This window comes from Enoplosus armatus, chromosome 15, assembly GCF_043641665.1.
Source record: "Enoplosus armatus isolate fEnoArm2 chromosome 15, fEnoArm2.hap1, whole genome shotgun sequence".
Taxonomy (NCBI): Eukaryota; Metazoa; Chordata; class Actinopteri; order Centrarchiformes; family Enoplosidae; genus Enoplosus; species Enoplosus armatus.
This window is the reverse complement of record NC_092194.1, coordinates 19,752,609-19,779,326: the sequence shown is the minus strand read 5'-3', so window position 1 is coordinate 19,779,326 and position 26,718 is coordinate 19,752,609. Positions and strand designations below refer to the sequence as shown.

Below are 26,718 nucleotides of genomic sequence, written 5' to 3'. Positions count from 1 at the left end.
GGAACCCAGCCATGACTCAGTGTGAAACAGAAACACAAAAAACACTTTTTGGGACGTAATCGTCTCTTAAGTCCAGTATTAATTAGGTCAGCCTCCTGAAAACATTTCGCCACATCCTTCTGTGACCTTTCAAAGCTTTACCTGCAGGTGCGGCTGTTTCCAAGTCAAACAGACCAGTTCCTGTGATATCAAGTGCCACCCTGTGACAATAATAAATGCTAACACACCCTTGATCCCTTTGGCTAGAGAAACAACTTTACAGAGATGTGAATAAAGTCACTATAAAAAAAAAAAGAAAAAAGAAAGCAAAGAATCATAACCTCCTTCGTGGCACAAAATTCACACCTATGAACCACTTATTCCACGTTGGAAGGATCCCGGCAACTTTAGTGGTTTGTTGACAATATCATAACTCTCAGTCTGGATCTCTTGGTGTTTTATTTTTTTCAAAATTACATTTTGGAGTGGAGCACTTCAAACACAGACTCTTGAAAACATTTCATGCGGACAGCTTGAAAAACCGTCTACGCTCAGATGTCAACATTTTTAAGTTTCTGTCAGTTGCAGTTGTTTTTTTTTTTATTCCTGTTCCCTCCTCCGCCCTTGTATCCTGTAATCTATAAATATTCTAGATGTTCGCTTTGATCCGGCCTTCAGTTTGTGACGAGAGCTGCTGTCGTGTCGGCTGACGGCTGTCACCTCACCTTTAACGCTGCCATCTATACGTTACAAACTCTGCTCTGGAGACTTGGTGTTTACATCTGTCTCAGTGTGTGTGTGCGGCGTGTGTGTGTGTGTGTGTGTGTGTGTGTGTGCGTGTGCGCGTGTGCGTGTGTGTGTGAGAATCATGCATGTGACGGCACTGCCAGGTTTGATGCCTCCGCCAGCGAGCGCTCCGTCGGGGCCTCCAGCACCTTTGGGAACACTTGGAGGTGAGAGGACGGCAGCTTTGTTTGAACCTGCTACCCCCACCGCCACCCACCCCCTACCCTCTGTACCCCCCGCCCCCCACACCCCCCTCAGGGCCCTGTAGCGGCAACAACTCTTCTGGGCCGCCGTGCTCGTCGGCTGGCTCCCACCAGCCTACTGCTTAGCAACAGCCAATCGGCCAAGCCGGGTGACTTGTCGGCCAATTGCGTCGGAGAGACGGGCTAGTGCTCAGAATTTGAGTTGGCCGCATGGGTCTGGCTATAGTTAGGTAACGGAGGAGGAGGAGATTTTTTTTCCTTTTTTTTGGGAGGGGAGAGTTCATTTCCTTGTTGTTTTTTTCCCTCATACTTTGTTTCAGTAGTCCGCTCCCTGTAACCAGGGAGATGTTGTGGGTTTTATTAATAGCAACTGTCCCCAAAATAACAGGTCAAGATGAAGATGATTGAACTCCCTCTGGGAAGTTTTAATTGAGCACTTTAAACTCAGTTCTTGAAACTCAGTCGGTGTACTGGAGTTGTTTAACATTGGAGAGGTCTGAATGTATAACTCAAACTACTGAACTCGTTGCCACTTCAAACATGCTTATATAATCTCCTTTAACCTGTGTTATCCTCATTGTCTTTTCCTTATGTAACCATGTTTTTATTCGTGTCTGGTGCTATTTTTTTGTTGTTGCGTTATTCGACTATTTCTTATTTTATTGCGTTCTGTAATAATATTATTTGTAAAGTTATTGTTTATTGTGCAGAAGTTGCCCCGCAGGTGCTGATGTTGGGATGTAATGACCTTTCTTTGTCACTGACTTCCTGATTTTCTGCACATGATGAACACTGTCTGGGTTATAGAAGCGCTTATGACTCATTAAACAAGATGTTTGTGGGTTGTTTCATAACCATGTGTAGTGACAGAAATAGTAACCAGTTCTTCATTAATGTGAGTGCCTAACAACACTAGTTTTGAATATAATTATTAAGAGGAGGGAATTTATTAGGTCAGTGGCTATTTTGGTAAGTCGGCAGGACCCATCCTGCAGCACTGCAGTATGGGTGGGGCAGAGGCAAAAAGGTGGGATACTCAGAGAGAGAGAGAGAGAGAGGAAGGGAGGGAGTGGAGGATGAAAACAAGGAGTTAAGGACCATGCTGTCTTGTTTTCACTCTCGATGGCTCCTCACTGCTTAGCAACAACGAATCAGATCCTCGTATCGGAGTTACAGCCCAGCCAATCAGCCGGCAGGAGCGTGGCGCCATAGAGTTTGGATTTTACCACGTGTGAGATGATACTAGTTGGAGAGGGTAGCACACTTATGCAGGAGGAGAGAGGGTGATGGCAACGCTTTTAAATGGTGTGTGTGTTTTTTTTTTTTTTATGCTAGCACTATTTTTTTTTACAACCACACCCTTTGCTCTCTGCTGCGGTGGTCTGCTGCAGTGACCCTGATGGATGCGAGGTCGATTTTTAAAAGCAGACTTCACATCGCAGGTGTCACTCAAGTCCTCATTAATCAGGCTTCAGCTGCTGTGACTAACGCATAAAAAATGATCACTTGTTTATTTAACAGGTTTAGAGGACAGTTATATAAACCTTCAAGTCACATTAAGCTGTGTTTAAGTGCTGGTGTTATGTCATCTGTGATTATTAATGTCTCTTTAGGCTTAGTGGCACATCACTGCCATGTCAGTCACCTTTGTGACACCCTACAAAGGCGGTGTTTGTTTTCTCTTTTGAAGTTAAACAGTTAATCTAGTCATTGTAAGTGATCATTTATATTAGGCATTGTTATGTACATGGGAGCATATTCAGGTTTGCCAAAGAAAAACACCGGTTACTGATTTCATGCTGTGTTGCGTTAACTGCCTGCAGGTTCTTAAGCCTTAAAATATCCTGTATTGAATTATGGGATTACTACAATTGCAAGACTTGAAATGGCTCTGAAAAGAAAACTTACTCTGTTTAATTGAAGCCCTGAAGGCTCATACCACTCATTTTCACTGCAAACAGGTTATGATTACTGGTATTGTTTTTCCTTTTACGTATTTTTGGTAAAACTGGACTTCAGTCTAATTCTGATTCTGAATAAATAATCTCAAATTAAATGTTTTAAACCTTCCCCTCTTTGGCTCATCCCTGTGGCATTATCTATCAGAATGTGCACTGTTTAAAGGAATGCACTTGACGTTTTTTTTTTTTCTCTCCTGCTAGTGCAGCTGGTGGTGCTGGGTGCGGCCGGCTCAGAGCTGCATCCATAACTTTCTCCCCACGTGCTCCCCATGCTCTCGTATTTTTGTTCTGCCTCTCGGTGGCTGCATGGCAGGCTGGGTGGCAGCTGCGCGGCAGCAGAACTCCACACTCCAGCGTGCATCCAGGCTGCTCGCTGTTGCATGGTTACAGACAGTTCTGCCCTGCCATTGGCTCAGAGTCTGCAAAGCTGCCCGCACATTGGGTAAGGGAGGAGAAAAACACTGCTTCCATTGGCTGCTGGGAAGTGGCAGGCTGTTGCGATTGGCCTGGCTCGACGGCTCCCGCTCCTTAGAGACTCGGCCTGTGTAAACATCCTGGTTGTTTCTTTCAATGGAGTGTTTACCAGCAGCTCAGTTTTGCCGGTGTGTATGCAGACTGAGCCTGAGTGTCTCTGAGGAGCAGAGAGTCTGGTGAGAGTGAGGCTAATTGGCTCCCTGCTCCGCCATACGCTTTGTGATTGAAGAAGCTCTCTGCACTATTATGACACTTTGACAGCATTACAGGCGAGAACGCTAACAACCCTCAGTCTGTTGGCACAAGTCTCACTCTTTCTCCGTCTCCATTCTCCATTCCAACGTCTTCTGCAGTGTCTCAGCCGCCTGCATCTGTCACAGTCGGCAGCAGCAGCCCCACAGGCTACATGTTATCCCTTTGGTGACGAGCAGAGCAGCAGCGTCTCGGGGCTCAGACGTGGAAAATAAATTGCCCTGAGTTCTAAATGATACAGTAGGGCTGTTTGTTTTGTTTGAGTTGTTTTTATTGTTCGGTTTAATACTATTTTTGTAGCCTAGCTCATTCTTTCCATTACCATCAAGATACCTAAGTTGTGGAGTTAAGTGCACCCCCATCCCGACCCCCCCCTCTCTATGCCTTCTTTATCTGGAGTACAAAGAGTCCACAAAAGCCTTTGATCTCCCTCTCAGAATGAAATTCTTCTATCTTTCGCTCACCCTCTTTCCATCTCTGAAGTTGAACTCGATGCTCTCAGTGACTTCGTCTTTACTTCTACATTCACAGCATGACTTGGGGGGGGGCGGGGCCGGCCGAGCGAAAGCCGCCAAAGCTTCCACCCTCTCACAGAGCCGACTGCTTAGCAACAACCAATCAGCCTAATATTTTGGCAGGGTCTCGCAGCCAATCGAGAGGGCGAGAGCGGGCTTCAGTGCTCTGTTTTTATTGGTGGCTGAGTGGAAAAACAATGTTTTTCTTAGTACTCTACACTTCAGTGCTAGTGACGGTGCTGATAATGCTAAGAGCAGATTTGGGGAGATAATCTTGGCTTTGATGGCGCTGAAAGACACATGGCTCATTACTGTTAAGTGATCCTATTTGCATTTTTATGCAAACTTCCAGCTTCAGTTGAGCTGAAACAACTAGTTGGTCCAGAGCAGCAGTTGTAACTCCCTGTGAATGTGCCAGTGACTACTGTGAAACACAAGAGAAACCTTCCTAAAATTGATTTGCACCCTCTGATACAATCCATGTCTTAGTTGTCTGAAAGCTTAAACATCCTTGAACGTGCTCCTTCCCCTTCGTGACTGAAGAGTGTTCGATAAATTACATCAATAAGGGATTATATCTGGTCAATAGCAATTCACCTGCTCAGTCTAAATGATGGAAAGTGCAGGTGATGCCAATATTAAATACACTCAGCTTAATTGACAACTATCAGTGCACGTAAATAAAGAGGATAGAGGATGAATGTTTTCTTTATTTCCAAATTTTTTCAGTCTGAGCTATAAAGTGAACAAGTGTAACACTGTCTCTTCCCCCACCAACTGCTGTCTAGTGGCCCTCGAGGGAGGTAGTTAAAACCCCATATGCCCCAGTGGCCAACAGAGGGAAGCTGGTTGGGTCCCAGCTGTGTGGATGTGAAGCAGTGGGTGCTCAGAGACAAGATGTGTGCTCAGACGACCCTTGCTGGTTAAATAAAGCTAAAAGCCCAGTTGACAGCATCTCCTCCAGACAGATACAAATCAATAGTCAGGAGGCGGCCCCTGCCAGAGCTCAGGACATGATTGACAAGCAATGCGGCAGAACCTTTAAGAGTTAGGCAAAGGGTGGGGCTGGATGTCTCGATTAATTCAAGTCAGTTCGACTGTTTTTAGCCTGGAATTACTAGACAAGAGAGAGAAGAATCTTGCTGTGTCGGCACATAAAGGGGAATAAAACTCGTTTGGAGAATTTGTACTACTGATGGAGGAAAAACCCTTCACAAAGTCAACGTTTTGGTAGAGAATTAATTGGGAGGGGAGAAAAAAAAACTAAAATGTAAAAATCCATCACCACAATAATTTTTAAATCTTTTCTCAGAGGTAAAGCACCCTGGTGCTGTGAGAAATCCTTAGCCCATACATCATCCCAGGGAAAACACTTTCAGCCCCTGCATCTTATTTTCCTCCTGCATCTTATTTTTAGCTCCTCACTGTGTCTCTGCCAACAATGCCTCTGAATGGAAATATGTGGAAAATACGTCCACTATATTTTGCAACAGCGTTCAGTATTCAAGTAACTTTCACGTCTTTTTTTTTTTGTATTGCGAAAACCGATTTTTGACCAATGAAAGTAATTTTTGCCCGTGATGGCCAAACATCTTTCATTATATCCAGCAGGCTTAAGACGAGGTTTAAACTCACGAAGATCTTTGAGAGTGAAATTTAATTAAATTAAAAGTCTCTGAAGGGTTTGGTTGTTTTCTTAACAGCACTGATACGGTATTTCTCTGAGCTGTCATCGTGGGCAGTCAAGCCAATGTTTGTGAACACTCATTTTCTGCCAATGTTGGAGAGCCAAGACTAATCAGAAATGTCATTGAACGAATCCATCGGCTCGGAATAAAAGACGGTCTTTGTCGACACATAAAACATTTATTTGAGGTTTTACATGTAAATGAGCCTAATTTTATGGCAGTAATAACGGTTTTAAGCCTGAGAAAAGGAACCATGTCAAATCCCCCGGTGTACTCTTAACAGTCGCTGTTACCATCTGTTCCAGAGCACCATCAGTGGCTCTTCCCATACCTGAAGTGCAGCAAACTCTTCTGTCTTTTCTGACAAAAAGGGGATAACGATGAAGTCCACGGTTTATAAAATGAGGACATAAGAAAGGCAAATTATTTTCAGTACTTGTAGAAAGGAAATCAACCTCGTCTGCCTGCCAGGCTTGTTTTTTGTATTTGATTTTGAGACGGATTTTAAATTCCGTCCCAGGTGGTTTAATGTTTTAACAGCAGTTTTAGACTCTGATAGAAGTAATATGGAAAAAGAAACATAATGTGATGTGCGTTAGTAAGTATAGTTTATCAATCCAGTTCATCAGTTTACAGCCCTTGTAGCCCAATTCTCTTCATCCAGCATTTCAGCCATATTTGATGTTTTCACATGGTTTACCTTTGTAGTGCCAAGTGCAACATAAATGAACAAGGATGATGGATTCCTGTTTTGGTTTACTAAGAACTGAGAATTCATGGTCTTACACCTTCATACTGTTTTTATGGAAATGAGTTGCTATGTGTGGGATGCCTGGTCAGGTTTAATAATCCTCCGGTCTGGTCCCATCTTTAATCAACAGACGAGCTGACAGGATGGTGTTTGTCATGGCACAGGTGTGCTTTTGGCTGCAGTTGAAGGTCACCCTGATTGCTAAACAAGGGTGTGGACAAGAGAGGGAAAGACAACATCTGCACCACCGCTTAACAATTCTTCGCCCTTTAGTGTCTTGTCTGTGATGGTATTAAACTTAAACCCCCACTGGGAAGATAGGACAACACTGGTAAAATGCATTTTTTAAATTTTTTTTTGTAAAAACAGCTTGCAGAGATTGCCGCCTTGCCAACTGCAAGGCAGTCTTGTCAACATTGGTGCCCAGGGCTGAAAAGAGTGTCGCCTTGCCAGTATCTAAAGCTTTTTGGAGAGTGTGTTGAAGTCTTTGTGTTCTGTCCACAGGTCTCTTGTGATCATCAGTACCCTGGATGGGCGGATCTCGGCTCTGGATCCTCACAACCAGGGCAGGAAACAATGGGACCTAGATGTCGGCTCAGGGTGCCTGGTGTCCTCAAGCCTCAGCAAACCTGAGGTAGACCAACACTTGTTTCTTTTGCATTTTTATTCATTTGAATGGGGAAAATAAGGAAACCTACCCAATATTGAACAGGCACACATATGGAAGAATGTTAATGCAACAAAAATCTAGATTTATTGGCGTTTTTGTCACCTTAGCGAATGAATAATAAAAATTGAAATAATCCTGATTGGAAGACTAGTACTATAAAGAATCTCCCTTTCAGTTTTATTCGAATGACCCATAAATATGTAGAATCAACCACAGCCAACCCTTTAACACTGAGGAGACACGTTTGCGCAAGCGCACTTTGGATTACCATAATTACGTCACAGTTTGCGTTATCGGAAAAAATCCAACGGTTTCTGAAAGCTGAGACGTTGCGCTTTACAGCCAGGTTTAGGTTTTAAAGGGTTAAAACCTAAGCCTCAAAATGTCTGCCTGGACGTTTTTGCTTATTTTGACTGAGTGCGAGTGAAATTACCGTAATGACACCATATTGGCTGTAAAGCGCAACGTCTCAGCTCGGTGTTAAAGGGTTAAACAGGTTACATTGTTCAGCTGATTAAGATCTACCTATAGATGAAAAAGTCAATTACCACAGTCCTGACATGTCAATGTGAGGTTAAGGATGCATTCTCCTCTGAGTCTTTGCCTCAAAACAAACACTGTCCCTCCTGGCTTTCTTTCTGGAGACAGTGAGTCCAATACTTGAGCTCTGTGCACTTTGAACAGTCAACCAAGGGTTGCTGTTGCTTACATTCATTTCATGTACACAAATACCCAATACACACCAGACATACTGTACACCCCCACATAAATCTGAGTGTAGCTGTTTCGCCTGGAGGATTAGCCTCTTTGTTGACTGTAGTGGTTTACACATACAAGCATAGCAAGACCCTCGTCTGTACATGTATACAGAAGCTTAAACCGCCCACACCGACATGCTGAAAGTGAAGTGTAGCTTAGAGCTCTGCTCTCCGAGATACATACTAGAGATGTGCTCGTGGTTTACTTTGATGTGGACTCGCTCTGTGTCTGTGAGAGTTTTGCCTCAGGGAATAAGCCTCTGATACTAACAAGGGTCTGGGTGGTTGCTGAGATCAGTTTAATGTTAGTCTGTTGGTGCTCGTAAGGCGTGTTTGAGTGTAATGAACTCTCTGAACGCTCTGTTCATTTCTGCTCATTAGTCTGGTATAACAATAAAAAAGCAATCTAGAACCAGTTCATGAAGTTTAATATCTTTTGACAGGTGGCATGTTTCCAGATTGCTGAGAAAGCCTGGTTCATAGGTCGGGATGTATTTTATATTTCCCACAGAAGTTGGTTGATTGATCAGAGGTGGTGGGTAACACAGATCAAAAGCCAACCCTGACCGTTCTGGGAAGTAATGATAAAAAAAACCAATGCACTTAGAGCAAAAGATAAGAAATGTGTATAAAAAATAAGCAGTTTCATCTGATCTTCAACAATCCACATATAGAAACTTCGGGGCTACTCAGTATAGAAGATAAGAAGTGTTGAACCTCCCATATTAGTGGGTGAAGTGGTTCTCAAGTATGTTCCATTCAGCCTGACAAACCTGAAGCCTGAAACGTTCACTGATTAGTAAACCTACAATTAGAAGGAGGGAACTAATCACTGAAATCAGCTGCTGTAGTGTGGGTTTGGAATAAAAAAAAAACCTTTGAATCTGTGCTTCTTGATCGCACATGGTTTTGCAAACTGCTGTGTTTGAGATTTAGAAAATCAGAATTCATGAACCCTTTTTTATTCCAGGGTCCTCGGAGGTTATACTGTGGAGAACCCCTAAAGGTTCCTCAAAGCACTTAGAGTTTGTACAGAGACTGTGCAAGCACAGTATAGCTTCTCCACTGGATGCATCAGAATGTAAATTTGACCTTGAATATAAAGTTGCACCCTGCTATACTGAATGGTAAGATATCACACTTGTTATATGGGATCTGCAGTTTTGGTGATTTCCATGCCTTCAGTGGAAGGATAACATGACTCTCTATGGTCTGATGACAGACTTGCTCCTGAATCACTTTAAAAACTCAAGAAAAAAGAAAAGAAGTTGTTGTTTAACCAAAAACTCTTCTTCTCAGAGATTCAAAGTGTGTGTTTTTTGTCACCAATGTTTTCCTATACTATTTCTTTGAGCTTACAACAGCCTCATAACCAATTAACAAAACAGGTGAAAATTGATAAAGTGACAAAGATTCACTCAAAGCAAAACCTTTCGGACTTCACAGGGGTTAAAGCATCATAACCAGTTAACAACAGGCAACTATTCAGTCTTTACAGCCTCTTCTGCCACCAGACTGTGATGCTCGCATGTCTATTGAATTGCCATAATAACACACAAGGAGGAGTTTCAAGCAAGTGTGATTCCTAATTTTTCACCTCATTCAAGAACCAGGGCTATCGATGTGTTGATTGACACCACAATAGACCAACCGTTTGCAAGTCTCACTTAAACAGTGGGCGGGACTGATGGAGTTAATCCAAAACAAAGCAATTCTACATTTTCTCAGAAATATTTTCTGTCTTTGCACATGTAGAGTTTAAACTTACAGAAGCCAGAAAGTTTGGAGACATTTACCATTTAATATTATGGTCCAACAGTTACTGTTTACCAATTTGGTTTAGTTTATTTTGTAGCAAGTACAAGAAGTTCTCTCCAGAAAATATCCAAATGTAATGAATTAAAAGTGAAGTAGTCAGAGTAAAAGTAGTAATGACACCGTAGCAAAATGTTTCTGTCACTGCTTTTCACAGCTGTTTTACAGTATCTCCGAGGACATTACATTGTTTTCCTTGCCTTTACACCCGTGTTCAGTGTGTCAGACTTCACAAGAAGTGTCAAGAAATTCATAGACAGACACACATGTAACATCCTCCTGTCATCCTCCTGTGTGCTCATGTTGTGACAGAGGATGCTGACTGTGTGTGTGTGTGTGTGTGTTGGACTCCCTCTATCTGTGTGTTTTCACCTGTTGGCTTTCATTTGGCTGACAGAGCGGAACGAGGAGAGATGCCTGTCAGCTCTGAACCCGGTGACTCGCTGTGACGTCATTTGTTATGATTTCGTGTGTGTGTGTCTCTTGTATGAGTGCTTTTTTAATTCTCATTTACTTTATGTAAGTTTAAATCTAGCCTTGGCCTCAGTAACCTGGGATGCCTGTCTGCTGTGTGTGTGTTTGTGGAGAGGGGGGGGGGGCTGCCACTAGCTCCTACTTCCAACCCCCCACCCAATGCCTCCAGAGCGCTTAGCAACGGTTTCATTGGTGCTTGCTGGGTCCCTGAGACACCAGTCTGCTCGGTGATTAGAGGCTAGGGGGGGGTCTGCCGCCGTGCCATTGGCTGGCCTCGACACGCCGGGGAGGAAACAGCCAGTCACCTGCTGCATCCTGCGGAGTGTGTATGTGTGTGTCTTTTTTTTTTTTTTTTTTTTTTTTGTGAAATGAGGGACAGCAGAGCCACAAACAGCATTGTCTGCAGAAAAAGAAGCCATCACTTCAAAAAGCCAGGAGTCGCTTGGGGGTGTTAGAGGGGGGTTAAGGGTGTGTGTGTGCATGGAGTGGGGGGTTACATGGAGGGAGTCTGTGCCAACGTGGAGTGACTCATACTGGGGGTGGGTGGGGTTAAAGGGATGAAGAAGAGGGGGAGTTTGGGTGATCAGGGAGGTGAGGTAATGCCTCAGACCAGAGATGATGTCATCACATAATAGACAATACACACACTTGCCGCCCTGTGCCGGCATGCGGCGTGAATGAATGAACGATGAGAGAATTTGATTGAACGCTACACAATGACTAACGATTGATCGCCTAGCTGTGACTAATGTGACAAGCAATAATTCTTCCAGCGTGGCGAAGGAAATGAAAAAGGCCAGACGGGCGATATTTTTGGCAGAAAGTCGATTTTCCTTCCGGCCACTCTGATTTTGTTGCGAATGTCTTTTTTGTTTTTTTTGGTGTGTGTGTGTGTGTGTGTGTTTTTGTTCTACTCAGACCACCAGCATTACTTGGCCTCACGCTGTCTGCCGCCTTTAAGTGGAGCAGTAGCCTTGTGGGCCAACAGTGGCTGAGCTGATTCTGTTTGACAGGAACGCTGGAGCGTCAGCAGCAAAACAAGACCGCGACTATCCGACCCCCCCATCCCACTCCCTTTGAACCTAGAGCCCCACCCCCACCCCCACTTTTCCCAAGAGTGGAATACAATGATATAATTAGTGATATCAAATAATCATCATTTGCTCATTTGGATGACTTTGGATGAATGTGTATTGAAATAGTATTTTTTAAACAACACTAATAAAGATGAACTAATAATCATCATTGCAGAGTGCACATGTAGTGTTAATGGTGCAAAAACAAATACATCCAACTACATTCTGACCTTACACAGTGAAGACATACACTGGAGGCTCTCTGTTGTCAACAGATGAATATCTCAAAATAACTGAATGGCTCTGGTCTCAGAGTGGTAGTGGATATCTTTGTTTCCTTTTGAAAAATGTGCTCCCACTCATTCAAGAAAGAGAAGAGGGTAAGACTTGAATGAGTCTGAGTTTTAACTCTTTAAGAATTAATAGGCATCGGAAATTCATAGCAAATGAGAACCAAGGAGAAGAAAAATATATGTAGATGTGTTTTTTTTTAAATCATTTAGAATATATATAGAATTTAATAAGTGATGAGCTTTTATTTTATTATTCTCCAAAAGCACAATCTAAGCCCTTTTCTGTTTTTTTTGGCAGGGTGTGGGGGGGGGGAGTTAAAAGATGTAACAAAAATATAAAACACAAGACCCTTTCAAAAAAACAAAAATCATTTTATACAAACAGACAAGACAAAGACAAAAAGGCAGAGTGGGGGTGGGACGTTGATCATAATTTCATACACAGATCATCAAAGGATACCTTTAATTTGCTTTGATGGGGGTGGGTTTCATGTAATGAAGATAGGGCTGCCATATCTTATACAAATACATCCTTTTCCTCAAACCTTGTTTCTTTCTTGAATGCATCGCAAACTAAAAATAACCTTATTCCAATTGGCAGAACAACAGATTTCCATTTTAATGGAATACATTTTCATAGCAATGGCTCGCAGGATTTCTGTAAGCTTCATGGCAAAAGTCATTAAATTTGTTTCTCCACACTTTGTTTTAGCTCTGTGCCAGTGCTGGAGAAAAGAAAACGATCTGGCTTGTTTTTATTTCTTTAAACCAATCACAATCGTCTTGAGCGTCATTAAGCCCAGGATGCAGCAACGGTGCCCTTGCAAAATAGATAGTGGTAGGAGAATTCCTACTGAAATACTCGGCCAATGGCAGGCTTATACCCACAGCCTACTTCCTGTGAGCCAGACTAAAAAATCTGTGACACTGTGAGGATTGTTCCCTCATCTATACCAATGTACTGTAAGTTGTTGGAAGTTAGGTGGATGGGGTAACATAAAGTTGATGCAAAAAATGTTAATTACATGAAAGTATATCTGTGTAGAAGTACAGGCAGAGTTTTTGTCATTTATTTTTTATCTATAAGTAACTCAAAGTCATCTCAGTCCCATCTTGTCTTGCCGTTTTTAATCACTAAACTTTAGTGCTTTCCTTCATGACTTTCATATACACAGACTGCGTTGTGATTCAAGAGCTATCAAAATATGTGAAAGTGAATCATCCCACATGCCACGAAAACCTCTACAGACTCATTCTAACTACGCTGTGCTGAGATATAATGGTTGTCAAGGCCCTGTTCACTTTGGTAAACTAACCATTTCTCTGTTGAACCTGACATCCCTGCCGGATGTTAAAGAGCCACTGTGATGGTAATAATAAGGGTCATCCACTGAATAAAGTTGGGTTCGGCCTGCAGGGCACCACTTAGATTTCCTTACATCTGCTGCGAGTCGTACACTTTTTGTCCTATTGAAACCTCATAATTGTCATCTTGGAGAATTTATGTTTTGAATAAAAACTGAAATGCATAATTAATGCAAACTCTTGCACAACTTTTCACAACATGGAGGAGATGAGACACGACGAGATCCAGGGTAACTGGTGATCGAACACTGGGCCGGATCAGGGACATGGATTAAGGCATCAGGAGCAGGATGACTCATCCTCTGAGAAGTTCCCCTCTGCTGTAAACCTCTTTGCACCCCCGCAGCTATACCAGCGTGGTGTGATGTGATGGTCAGATTGTTAACCCCTCCTCCTTTCACTTGCTAAATTTATCCTCATCTTGTCTCCACACCTCCCCCTCCCTCTAAAGAGATGACATCACCTCTGCTCCTGGCTCTGCTCTCTAGTAAATCATTCTACCACACGTTTATCCCTCCTGGCATTTTTAATCTACCATAAAGCTACTACACTGAGGTCTTTTTAGAACAGGTCACAGGTTAAACACCAGCAGCACCTGATGTGTCCATCCCTTTTGGAAGTCTATTAACAAGACAATGAATCACTAATTAGTCCCAAACTGCTGTTATGTCACTGTTTGTTCAAAAGAGTGAGTCACAACTTGGACTTCCACATAAACCGATTTTTGACAGTCTATGTATAATAATGACTGTTAAATAAATAAATAAAGTGTTTGAAGAAAACAGTTGTCCTAACACCCCCTGATGAGCTAAAGCTGTGGAGGCTAGATCAGGATTAGGCTCAGGTTTTTGCAATGATGTCATCCTTACTGCCCCCCTACAGTGAACACCTAGTAGCACACACACAGGAACACACACACACACACACACACACATTATCCATGGTTGCACACTTTTATAAAGATCCAGGTTAATTACTTAGGCTCTTAGTTGTGTAATGGTCCCAAGCCTGTGGATTGAGTCCAAGTGTGCGGGGGCTAAAGCGGCTGCTGTGTGGGCGGATGTGTGTCGGCCAGTGTTGGTTGCACAAAGTGTTTTTGAACGATTGTCTGTCTGAGCTGAAAACGACTTCAAACTGTAAAAGATATTCCAAGAGGTTTGATGTTTGTTAAAAGCTATTGCATCAGACAGAAGTAATGAAATTCGGAATCAATTATTTTGCCCAGGACATTGTAGTTCAGCAATTTGTTTTAGCGACACTGGAACAGGGTGTCATGACATAACGTAGTGTCTGCAGCAATGGCAGCAGAACCTACTGTTCTGTGTATGAGAGGTTTGTTCAGACAACTGAGTCCAGGTGTGCCACAGCATCATCTGTATTGCAATTCTTGTCCTACTAGTTTGCAAACTGGTAAATCAAAATAAAGAATCATGGCAAACATAATATAAGCGTCAACAACATCCAGTAACGCCGCACAAAGCTAACACAACATTAGCTTCATCAGCTAACAGAACATGAAGATAAGAAAACATTATTCAGGGGAAGACACAAAGGACACAAAGCTAACACAACATTAGCAAGGATAAGCTACCAGCGATCTAATGGCAACTAACAGGAAGGAGTTAGCGTGGCAATTAAGCTTGTTCCAACTCATTAACCTCAACTTGTTTTGACAATTCAACAATCGACACTAACACTTTCAAACCAACTTGTTTGTGCCTGCAGGTGTTTGGCAATAAGATGGTCATCCCTTCACTGGACGGTGCCTTGTTTCAGTGGAACCGAGACAGGGAGAGTATGGAGGCAGTGCCTTTCAGCGTGGAGTCCCTGCTGGAGTCGTCCTACCGAATCGGAGAGGACACGGTCCTGGTTGGGGGCAAATCCCTTACTACATATGGCCTGGGGGCCTACAGTGGCAAGGTCAGTAAAATCAGCTTGTGGTATGTTAATACATTTTCAAGAATTAAATGATAATTGTCCTCTCTTTTGAATAAATTAAAGGAATTGAACTTAATAACCCTCTTTGTAATTCCCCCTCACGTTGTTAACCCCAGCTTCGGTACATCTGCTCTGCGGTGGGCTGCAGTCGCTGGGGGGACGACGAGGTAGAGACCGAAGACGTGCTGCTGCTGCAGAGGACTCAGAAGACTGTGCGAGCCATCAGGCCCCGATCAGGGATGGAGAAGTGAGTTTTATTTAATCAGTCAATCAGTTTGTCATTGTCAGTCAGCCAACTTGAGTCATGAAGCAGCTGCTGTATCTTGTGTGGTATTTCAGAAAGCATCACAGATTGACTTTCTGTCAGTAGTTTTCTGTAAACTTTTCAGCCACTTGGAGTTAACATTAGTACGTCTTGTTTTTCACCTGCCGGCTTTACCACTCTGTCCAGACTGATCATTTTAAATTCATTTTTATTTCTACTTTCTTATATGTTATCTGAAGTATCATAATATATCCATTCTTTTTGTCAATGTAACTGTATAAAGCAGGCCCATCATGGTAAATAAATATAGCTTCTGTTTACATTGGGCCTGAGCATATTTAAAATACAGTGAGCATTATGAGTATTACAAAATAATAATCAACAACTAACTATCGTTTATGTGTATTTAGGTTGACTCTTAATTGTGATAATCGGTTACATAATTACAAGAGAAGTAGTTCCTTCGTTCATGTTTTATCTCTCTTGATTCTAGGTGGAACTTCAGTGTTGGAAACTTTGAGTTGAAGCTCCTTCCAGAGATGCAGTCTGGAATGAACTTCCTGGAGGGAGAAGTTGCAAATGGCGACGCCTGGAGGGAGAGTCAGCGGGTCATCACTGATGAGCCAAAAGAGAGAGAGCAGACGGAGAACCAGCAAAACCCGAACCAACATCTGGACCTCGTCATCAAAGTGTCTGTTCCTGATTGGAAGGTCATGGCCTTCAGTACCGAGCCTGATGGACAGCTGGTCTGGGAACGTCAGGTGAGATGTGGTTTATTTATTTACTTGGCTGCTTGAATTCAGTCGAGTTCAGTGTTTCGTGACCCTCACTCTGGAGATCTATAAAGTATATTAACTCATTCTGTATCACCCGTGTTGTGTAGTTCTGCACACCCATCGCTTCGGCTTGGCTGGTGGGCGGGGGCAAAGTCACGCCAATCACCCTGTTTGATGACAATGCCTACAGCAACCAGTCGGAAACTGATGAAGAGGATGATGAGGACGACCCGAAGAAGGCCAGAGGAGCTGCAGAGTCCAGTGTTTACCTTGGTAACTTCATACACATTCACAGATGCTCACACTGCATGCGTTTGTTCGTTTCCAATGTTGCAATTTCTGTGATTTGTATCGGCACAAACCCTCAACAGTTGAATGTGTAACTTCTTGGTCTATCAGGGATGTTCCAGGGACAACTCTACCTCCAGTCCTCAGTGAGGATCACTGAAAAGTTCCCTTCCAAAGCTATCGGATTGGAAAACGACATAATTCCACTACCCACTGTCAAATGGAAGCCTCTAATTCGTAAGTTCAGGCCTCCTTTGTCATTCAGTGCTGTGTCTGATCACCAAGGCAACCTTTGGGGTCCATTATTATTGCTTTAAACACAAAGTGATACTCTATTTTGTCTTCAAGAAATTATTATTAGAAATGAATTAGTAGCCTTTTGGGCTTGTTCCCTGTTGCTCAGAGCTCCGTCATTGTTATTCTGACTGTATCGATCCCTCTTTCTACCGAGATCAAAGAACTGATTCATCATGTCCTTGACACAGATTCCCCATCTCGAACACCAGCCCTGGTCGGCTCTGATGAATTCGACAAGTGTCTGAATAATGACAAGTTCTCCCATGAAGAATACAGCAACGGAGCGCTGTCCATCCTTCAGTATCCATATGGTACTAACCTGACATAGGCTGTAAAAGACCACAATAAAGAGAAAAGTTCATTGGTTGAGAGGGACGAAATGAACAAAACACCACTAACTTCATTTCTGCTTTTCCTCTCTGTAGACAACGGCTACTACTTCCCCTACAGCAAGCGTTACCGGGGGAAACGTGACAATGCTGTAAGCCTGATCAAGGAAAATGGGGCGGGAGGTGAGAGTCGCAGGAGAAAGGACCCCGTGCTGCTGCTGCCCTGGTGGAAGGAGATCCTCGGCACCATCGTCTTCTGCATCGTCGCCACCACCTACGTCGTCCGCAAGTTCTTCCACCCTCCCGCCCCTGTGGCCTACGTGAGGGTAAGACCACAGACACCTCCTGCAGCCAGAATACCATAGTGACTGCTGCAGCTTATTCTTGCCATATGCTGTTAATGTTAATTTAGACACTGCATGTAACTTCTGAAACCAGTGTACAGTAGAAAAACCTGCTTCCACACATGATTATGATTGTGATTCAGTGTGGATGAAGGCTTCATTTGATTTTGTCAGCATTTCTGTTTCATCACACAGACGTTTATGTGGCCATCAGGAAAATACGTCACTTAATGAACTTTATCGTCACATCCGTGTACCAAAAAATACCCAGCATGCCACAGAAGTTATTTATAATTTCCCTATGTGTCTTTGCTGTCCTCCTTCTGTCCCTCAAAGCAACGGAAAGAGTCAGAGACACAGTGCCAGACAGACAGCAAGTTTGACCTTGAAGTGGTGGAATCCAAAGAGCCGGTTGCTATGGAGACCCGTTCCAGCGAATATGTGTCCAGGTACATCATTAATACACTGTGAAACCGAGGCTCTCTGTAAATGATTTTTTGTTATGACTCAGGAGAACTCCACATAAACACTACGACTGTGCTGGGAATTGTTATCCCCACACTTGAAAGTCACACGCGAGTCTCACTCTTTCAAGGTGTAGCTACAGATCCGGCACTGTTACCATGGTGACCACTGGTCTTCCAGCCTGCCTTGATAGGACAAGGCAGAGATGGGAGATAGGAATCGTAGTAGTGCGTGATTGGATAACTCAGCTGTTTACCATCAAATGAGAATGACCTTGGCCCCCGCAGACCCCACCCTACCCAGCAGCATCTGCCACAGGGTCGGAGTGTCACTTTACATCACTGTCAGCACATTGTCAGAAGTTTTTTTTGTTATTTTGGACATCCCTAATATGATCAGTAGCCATAATTTATGGCCTGCCACTGACCTCCTGTAGTGTGATCGATGGAGTTGGCCTGTTTAGATTCGTTGGATGAATAATATGGCTATACCCCCCCCAAACACAAGCAAGATACTGATTAAACTGTCATTTCAGGGTGGATCAAAAGAAGAGAATGTGCAAGTGATGACAACAGTAGAAAAAAAATCTGCAAACACCCCACCCACCCCTTTCCTTTCAAAGCTGCTGCTGCAATCCATGCAAATTGCTTTAGCCGAAGAAGTTTCCCAAAATAAAACTGGTGGCTGTTGCAGCAGCTGAGGCTGGCATGAGTCAGGATCATTAGGAGGGAGATAGAGATCAGGAAACATGGCCTGAACCACATGTGCCCACACATTTCCTAATAAGACAGCCTTCAATCCCCCAAGGAGCCTGAGCAGGGATGCTTTGACTGGGTGTAGAACAAACTTCTTCAGAGCACGGCACACATTCTTTTTATCGTGGTACCCAGAGCCAACCAGCCAAATATAACATGTACGTATGTATGCACACAGATGCTTATTGGTTAAAAAAAAGATATATATTATATTATATCGATATAAAGTTAAATAATATAGGCCCATTCTCTACATCACACAGAATTAAAGCCAACAGGTGCTCTGCAGATTTATAGATAAATATTCAATTTAATTTGGCTTATATTTAAGGTTAACAGGGACAAACAAAACAAAACAAAGGTTGCAGGCATTTTAATGGGACACGTGAGCCTGCTGCGCAACACCCTCTCGTGTGGTGGGAGAGAGAGCGCAACCTGCAGGTCTACTGACAACTTCTTGTCTTGTTTTCATGACTACCAGGGATGAGAGAGCAAGATCACACTTACATGATGTCGGGAATGTGCAGTACCACAGTGAATGCACTCTCGAACAATGATGGATATCCATCCTCCACCGCTTGTTGTGACGGTCATTTTTCTGCTGAGCTCTCGAAAAGTCCCGACCAGGAAAGCGTGTTGTGTTACTATGACAACCGGCAACCATGAGTTGTCATGTCAGTAGCTGCGGCATACCTGCATATGAAACTGCATATTTTTAATACGGTGATTCTGTATTTATTATTTTATTTTTATGCATTATTAAAAACGCACTGCAGTACAGCTATGTTTACTGAGCACATAGTTAAAGCACTGTCACCCTCTACAGTGTGTTATAAGTCATTTGTCTTGGCTGTTATTCAGCATGGGGCACCTAACTAGAGTCTGTCGTGGCTTAGTGACAGCCAAGCGTTTTTCTGACAGCACAACATCAGTTTGAATTAGTGATACTGTTTGCTGAGCTGGCAGGTAACCAACTTCCAGCTAGCGTCAGCCTTGACCGGGATCTGCTGGTAATAATTCCTTCCCTGATAATCACCTTTTTACCACTTTATACGCCTCCTTGACCGCAGTGAATTGTATGATCCCAGGTCTTTGAAATTGTCAGGGACGTGTCACACACAGCTCCTGTCTACCACTGAGAGCAGTGTGATTCTTCTTTGCATAATGACAACCAAAGTGTCTTCTCCCCAGGTACCTGACTGACTTTGAGCCAGTGCAGTGCCTTGGCCACGGGGGGTTCGGTGTCGTGTTTGAAGCCCGCAACAAAGTGGACGACTGCAACTACGCCATCAAAAGAATCCGTCTGCCCAACAGGTAGCGCCTCTCGCTGGTCACAACACAGACTTCCTTGCTTGAGGCTATTATCCTTTATCTCTGTTTTCTTTTGAAGCTGTTACACTCAGTTTTGTAAGCAGCAACCTCCTTGTCTAAACACAGAAAACCACGTAGAGACATAACTGACAGTTTGGTACAAATATTAGCCATGTATTTATATTTATACTGACAAGCATGAAAATGTAGTGCTCAGCAACAGCAGCTCTGCGTGTATTTTCATGTCAGCCCTGTCGACTGGTGCATCACGCTGTGCATGACAAACTAGTCTGTTCATTGTTTTCGTGCCCAGTGTTTTTGTTGAAGCACTTATTGAGCCATTGGTGTATCAAGACTGGGCTCATGTGAATGTCATTACAGTCAGTTAATGTAATGACTGTAATAATTATAGAAATAAAGTGTGTGACTTGGACTTGTACAATTACCCCCCCGTGGATGAATAAAGTATTTCTGATTCTGATTCTGAATACCAAACACAAAGAAAGTCTTATAACAGCAAAGTTGTGTCTGGAAGCGGTTGTCCTGAATGTGGATTAAACCCTAAAGCTCAATTTTTATGGCATTCAGAGAGCTGGCCCGCGAGAAGGTGATGCGAGAGGTGAAGGCCCTGGCCAAGCTGGAGCACCCGGGGATTATCCGCTACTTCAACGCCTGGCAAGAGAGCCCCCCCGAGGGCTGGCAGGAGGAGATGGACCAGAGGTGGCTGAAAGACGCCAGGTGAGCCGGGGCTTTTAAACCTGTTATCCTATACAGTTCAGCAGGTCGAGCATGGCTCTAACACTGTCGGGGGTCTGTTGTCCAGGGATGGCATCCATGCAACGAAATTTAACCCAGGAGACATTATGACATTTATTGCACCACAGACTTTACATCACTCGCTGTATGCAGGCTCTTCAGTATTAAAAGTTGATAAATCAATTTATCGACAATTAAGGCCTTCAAAAAGTTTTAAATGCCATTTTCAGAGTCATTACATTTTGTAGCTTGTTCACTATGTATATTTGTCCAAAGATGTTGTTCAAATGCAGTGTATTTGAAATAAAAATGAAATAATAGGCCTAATCATAATAATAAGAAGAAGATGATGAATAATGATGATAAGCATTTATTCATATACCCTTTATGTATATTGCAATATTTATCGATCGACACATGATGCCAGACTTATTCAAAGATGTCAGGGCTGAGCCCTGGATCTCCACTGACCCTAGAACCGCCCCTGCGAGCCACAAAGCTGCTATAGGATGCAGACAGCAGGTCTCTATTGCACATTTCTGTGCTACACCACCGTCCCTACCCCCCACCGCTGAAGTTACTACAACAGCCACCGCTTCATCATCTTACAATCAATGTATAGTAAATATAAGTTCAAGTCTGAGTTCAGTAACAAAGTGACGACGAGGTCTTAAAATATATGGAAAGGGTCTTAAAAAAAGGGTCTTAAAAGATATTCAGTTTAACTTCAGGATTCCTGCATATACCCTGTGTAAGTGTGGTTGTCTTGTTACTTTTGACTATTTAAGGTATTTTATAAACTTTTTTAAGTGTTTTGTCATAATTATTTTATTGCACATTTGCTTGTTATCTGTTCATTCGTGGTAATATTGACATAGTAGTTCATTCAAATCAAATCCAGTTCATTTATATAGATGTGTCCAAAGTGCTGTACAAACTCAAGTTAACTGCACAGCAATAGCGAGTAAATCAGATGTTAATGAAGAATACAAGGCAATACAAAATATGTGCAAAAATGTAAAACCAAAACAGAATGAAAACGTATAAGGTCAATTTGTCAAAATAAAAGATTATAGAATATTTTAGTATTTTATAATAATAATATAATTTGATTGGATTGTTATTCGATTGTACCAGTAAGCCTGTCAGCAACAACACTCTCTCCTTTCTCTCATTCAGTACCACCGGCTGGCCGATGAGCTTCCTTGACCACATGGAGGCGCTGTCGGTCAAAGTTCCAGTGTCCAGCTCAGTGTCACCTGTCTCTGGGCCTGAAGGATACGCTCTGGAGGCCTCTGTTGATGCCCGGGCCCTGCTCTCCAGCAGTGCCGGTGGTGCTATGGGTTTTGGTGTTGACATTGGAGACCTGTCCTTCCACCCGCTGCTGGGCCATGACAGCCTGATGTCTGAGAGGGACAGCCAGGCCGACCCCGACGCCTCGGACACCCCCCACTCCTTCGAGCTCTGTCCTCCACGTGGCCCCAGCGACTGCACCTCCTCTTCCTTTGACATCGTGTTCGAGGACTCGGGCTGCGACCGAGATGCCGACGCAGACACAGACTCGGCTTCTAGTGCAGCCAGTCCAGGCACGCTAACGGAGAAGACCAGCTCGTCTTCCTCGCACACCAGACGACAGGAATCCGTCCCGCCTTCCTCTTCCTCTCCCCCCCGGCCAACCTCACTCACCCTGGCTCTCCCCACGGCTCCTCCAACCCAGCGAGTCCAACCTTCTCCCAAGGTCAGTCAATCATTCACTGAGTCAGCTCTGATTAACTGGTGCACAATCCTGTTTCACTACACAGTGAATACAGACACCTGAGATTTCCCTTTTTCTTTTTTCTCTTAAGTGAAACATTAGTAAATCATAATGTATTGAAACCTTCGTCTCCTGCCTCCAGGTGTACCTGTACATCCAGATGCAGCTCTGTCGGAAAGAGAACCTGAAGGACTGGATGGCTCAGCGCTGCCTCCCGGAGCAGAGGGAGCACAATCAGTGTCTGGATATATTCCTCCAGATTGCAGAGGCCGTTGATTTCCTGCACAGCAAGGGGCTCATGCACAGGGACCTCAAGGTGAACACACACACACACACACACACACACACACACACACACACACACACACACACACACACACACTACACACTGTCTACTTTACAGGCAACAAGTGAAGGATATTTTAAATCTAACACTGAGGCAGCGGTAGAGAAAACACTAATTGAGTTTCTGTAGATTCACTATTTTTGCCCTAAAATCTAAATAAATGTTGGTCTCAACTATTGTCCCTTCATAGTGTATAGCAAGTGTCAAGTTAAAACCTAATGTGAAATGAAACACAACTCTCAAAAAAGATTTTCCTGCCTGGATTTGGTTTGGACTCTCTATATGATGAGATTGGCTGTGTTTATGTACGAGAAGTGGAATATTAGCTGGTAGCGTCAACAGGTTCATGCATTAGTAACACTCTCTGCCTTCATGTGTTTAATGTTTTTGTACATGTTATATAACCTCCAGCCCTCCAATATCTTCTTCACAATGGATGACGTGGTGAAGGTGGGAGACTTCGGCCTGGTGACGGCCATGGATCAGGAGGAGGATGAGGAAGAGCCGAGCGCCCTGACGCCCGCCCCGCTCCTGACCCGACACACGGGCCAGGTCGGCACCAAGCTGTACATGAGCCCAGAACAGGTGAGCAGACGCGTGGACCAGTGATAATGTAAGACACATTACAGGAGACATTCTACTACTGTTTTGATTTTCACCAGAACGATAAACTGAAACTGCAATAAAGAAACTATAACATGCTAGAATTCCTCTGTGGGTAAGTAAGATAGGTTTGCAAATTTCATCCTTTCTTTTTTGTCCTGGCAGCTCTCTGGAAACTCGTACTCTCACAAAGTGGACATTTACTCTCTGGGTCTGATCCTGTTTGAGCTGCTGTATCCGTTCAGGACCCAGATGGAGAGAGTGAGGGTGAGTCAGCAAACACATGGGCACATAATCATGTCTGAAGTTTACTTCATTTTCTTTCTCCTTTTTATTTGATTCTCAGAAGGGTTATTATACAGTTATACAGCAATATGGCCGCAGTATTTGACTGTATTTGTATTTTCCTGTTTATAATACACAATGATTTCTGTGTAATTTACAGGAGTTTGGAAGTGAATAAAGATTCAAGTGTGTTTTTGAGAATTCATTTATGTTGTAAGCAATATTTACCCAGCCTGAACTATTAAAGAGTGAGAAGCAATTCAAATTTTCAGATCATTTCGAAAACAACAGACCACCACGGATCATAAAGATTAAGAGTTAAAATGGAAATAATATGATCTCAATTTTGGCTCCAGGAAGAATCCCTGCTGCTGTAATTAGTTTAAGCTGAAGAAGAGAGAGACTTTGTAATGAGGCAGTGTATCTTTCTGTCTGGTCTTTTATTCAGTTAATTATTCTATTTTGTGTGAATAGTCTGTTGGGGAGCTGTACTACATAATCACTATTGTCATGTGAATGATCATTGTTGTCAGTTTAAATGGTAGATGTTCTTTGCCCTTGTGTGTGCGATTGACCAGGATGTCTTTGTTTCAGTAACAAAGGGCCTGATTAGCTATTAGCACAGCTCCACTCACAGGTGTTTACATCCTTTCTTCCAGACGCTGACAGAGGTGAGAGCGCTGCGCTTCCCAGAGGTTTTCTCCAAAAACAACGTTCAGGAGGTGAGTGGCCGTCTACTGCCACCTTGTGGCTGTAAACACAAACAACGTCTGAACCAAGAAAAGAAAACTGGTGTGTTGTTTATCCTGAGAACAAGACATAGGAAATGAACAATGAACAGAGCTGTGAGAGTTCATTCTCAGTATGTAGTCTGTCACAGATTTAAAACGACCTGTCCACACCTACATTATCCTCCTACTGAGCTAATCCAATTAGGAGATGTAGGGATTATTTGCTCCCAAGTCAACAGAATATGAAATTAAATATGCAAAAATCATAATTTCACACACTGAAATGTAAATAGCAACGTTATTATATGAGACAATCATATCAACGTGATTTGTAAATCTAATTTGTATCCATAATCCCATTGTAATCAAATTATCTACATGTTCAAATAATCAACAAAATGCGTTTAGTACCGCGCCAGGCCCCGGCCTGCAGTTTGGTGTGGGGTTGGTTACATTACCTTGTTTACCTCTTTACTTTGTAATGAGATTAACATAATCCCATAGCATAATCTGTGATTCTCCAACACTGGAAATACCCTCGCCCTGTTATCCTAGTATCCCACTTTACTAGTTGTGTACTGTTCTATTTCAAGATGTCCTGTAACATCGTGCTTCTGTGTTTTTTTGTGTACGATCTGTGTGTGTTTGTGGCTGAATGCTTTTATGTAGTATTTCATTATAGGAGTTGCGTGTGTAATTTAGTGCTTAAATTACAATTTCCACTGGGTCTGCTGTGTTACATGAGCCTTACGTGAAGCAAGTCAGTTGAACTAATGGGTGATGATATTAGCAGTAGCATGGCACTGTTCTGAAAGACATCACTGTACTGTTTTCTCTGTTTGTGTAGCTGAGCATGGTGCGCAGCATGCTGTCGTGGAGCCCCAGTGAGCGTCCTGAGGCGGCTGAGATCATAGGGACTCCCCTCCTCCAGGAGCTGGAGCTGCCTTGCCGACTGGCCATGAGGCAGCGCTCCCGCACCTACAGCGCCTCATCCATGGGCCGCCCCTCTCGCCAGACATCGACTACCTGAAAATCCCGTGACGCAATATGTAACCCTCATCCCACAACCCCCCCCCCCCGTTTCCCTTTCATCCCCCTGCTGGTCTGCCACCCAAGAGAAACACCTCAGCCCCACGCCATCACGCACTGCCTCAGACAGAATCACTTTAAAGGCCAAGTAAGACGAATGTGCAGGAATTTATCTCTGTGGCTTTAGAGCAGCGAGACAAAGTCCTGCACAGTTATTCTGCTTAGCAAATACACATGCCGTTACATATTCGCACACCATTAAGCTGCCCACGGTCCCAATTTTAATCACACTTACAAGTGAAAGAATATTTTAAAAGCGACAGCCGTTCCGTAACGTTCACGACCAGACCAGGCTTAAGTGGTACTTGCAAGTAATTCTTAGTGGTTATTTCAAATGGCTCCGAGTACCAGATGGGCAGTGTTTACTGCAGCCAGTCAGTTCAGTGTAGACTAAGCATTTATTCACAGAACATTATAACCAAATGATTATGAAATGTTTACCTGTGTCTTAAACAACTAACTCAATCATCTGGTACTCTGAGACAATTGACAGACATGCTGAGAACTATTTCAGGTATGATTTGATCCCTGTCTGGTCACAACATGCTGCTTGCGCCCTACATTCAGCCAGTGTTCACTCACCCACGCTACACCTCAGGTATCAAAACCAAGAGGACACTCCAAAGGGGCCTTTGATGCTTGATCAACCTATCTACTAGTGACTAGTACTGCTCACTGGTACGAGCACTAACTGGTGTTCTGACACCCGATATGCCTGATTTGGGAGACCAAAAAAGACCATCTTTTTTCCTATGTGTTTTTTTTAATGAGAGAAGGTGATGTATTGCGTAGAGAAGTTCATCAGATATGATTTGCCTTTAGAAAGGGGACTGCGGCCCCCTCTGAATGAATGCTGAGCCTCTGGCAACTGTCTTTTTTGCATGTACCTGATAGGAAAGTGAAGAGTTGAGTGAGTTTGTTATCTTAAAGCCAGTACTTGGAAGCAGTTTTTCTGTGTGTAAATTTACACAATGACTCTGAGGTGCTCAATCATTTTCCAACACCTCCTCTTTGCTCTGTGTACATAATTGAAGGGAAAATCTGTTTATATCTTTTTCTTAAATTCAGAAGATATGTGTGATCAATCCTGTACATATTGTAAGACGCTGTTGCTTGTAAATGGCTTTTTCATGAGGAAACTGTAAGATAGTGTGATATACTGTGGGAGCGGGAACAAAGAGGAGACGATCTCTGCCATTAACGGATAGCTGAATGTTACAGTGTGACCTCCAGAGACAGATGATGGTGGTCACCTCTTCTAGCTGTTGAAATTATTCTCAGTGTTTGTTTTCACATGTGTGGGGTACCAAGTGGAAGGGGTTTG

The 26,718-nt window shown here is 43.3% G+C and overlaps 1 protein-coding gene across 1 annotated transcript in view; it reads left to right on the top strand.

Annotated features, from left to right (window-relative positions):
• Positions 1 to 25,353, top strand: part of eif2ak3 (eukaryotic translation initiation factor 2-alpha kinase 3) — a 29,347-nt gene extending 3,994 nt beyond the window's left edge. Inside the window, exons 2-18 of the mRNA XM_070920210.1 lie at positions 7,114 to 7,243; positions 14,786 to 14,980; positions 15,115 to 15,245; positions 15,757 to 16,024; positions 16,147 to 16,312; positions 16,439 to 16,564; positions 16,813 to 16,935; positions 17,050 to 17,279; positions 17,634 to 17,746; positions 19,709 to 19,831; positions 20,417 to 20,566; positions 21,764 to 22,322; positions 22,483 to 22,656; positions 23,098 to 23,271; positions 23,455 to 23,556; positions 24,234 to 24,296; positions 25,153 to 25,353. Of these exons, the coding sequence (XP_070776311.1) occupies positions 14,801 to 14,980; positions 15,115 to 15,245; positions 15,757 to 16,024; positions 16,147 to 16,312; positions 16,439 to 16,564; positions 16,813 to 16,935; positions 17,050 to 17,279; positions 17,634 to 17,746; positions 19,709 to 19,831; positions 20,417 to 20,566; positions 21,764 to 22,322; positions 22,483 to 22,656; positions 23,098 to 23,271; positions 23,455 to 23,556; positions 24,234 to 24,296; positions 25,153 to 25,335 (2,865 nt within the window). The 5' untranslated portion in view covers positions 7,114 to 7,243; positions 14,786 to 14,800 and the 3' untranslated portion in view covers positions 25,336 to 25,353. The remainder of the gene's footprint in view (positions 1 to 7,113; positions 7,244 to 14,785; positions 14,981 to 15,114; positions 15,246 to 15,756; positions 16,025 to 16,146; positions 16,313 to 16,438; positions 16,565 to 16,812; positions 16,936 to 17,049; positions 17,280 to 17,633; positions 17,747 to 19,708; positions 19,832 to 20,416; positions 20,567 to 21,763; positions 22,323 to 22,482; positions 22,657 to 23,097; positions 23,272 to 23,454; positions 23,557 to 24,233; positions 24,297 to 25,152) is intronic.
• Positions 25,354 to 26,718: the final 1,365 nt, after the last annotated feature.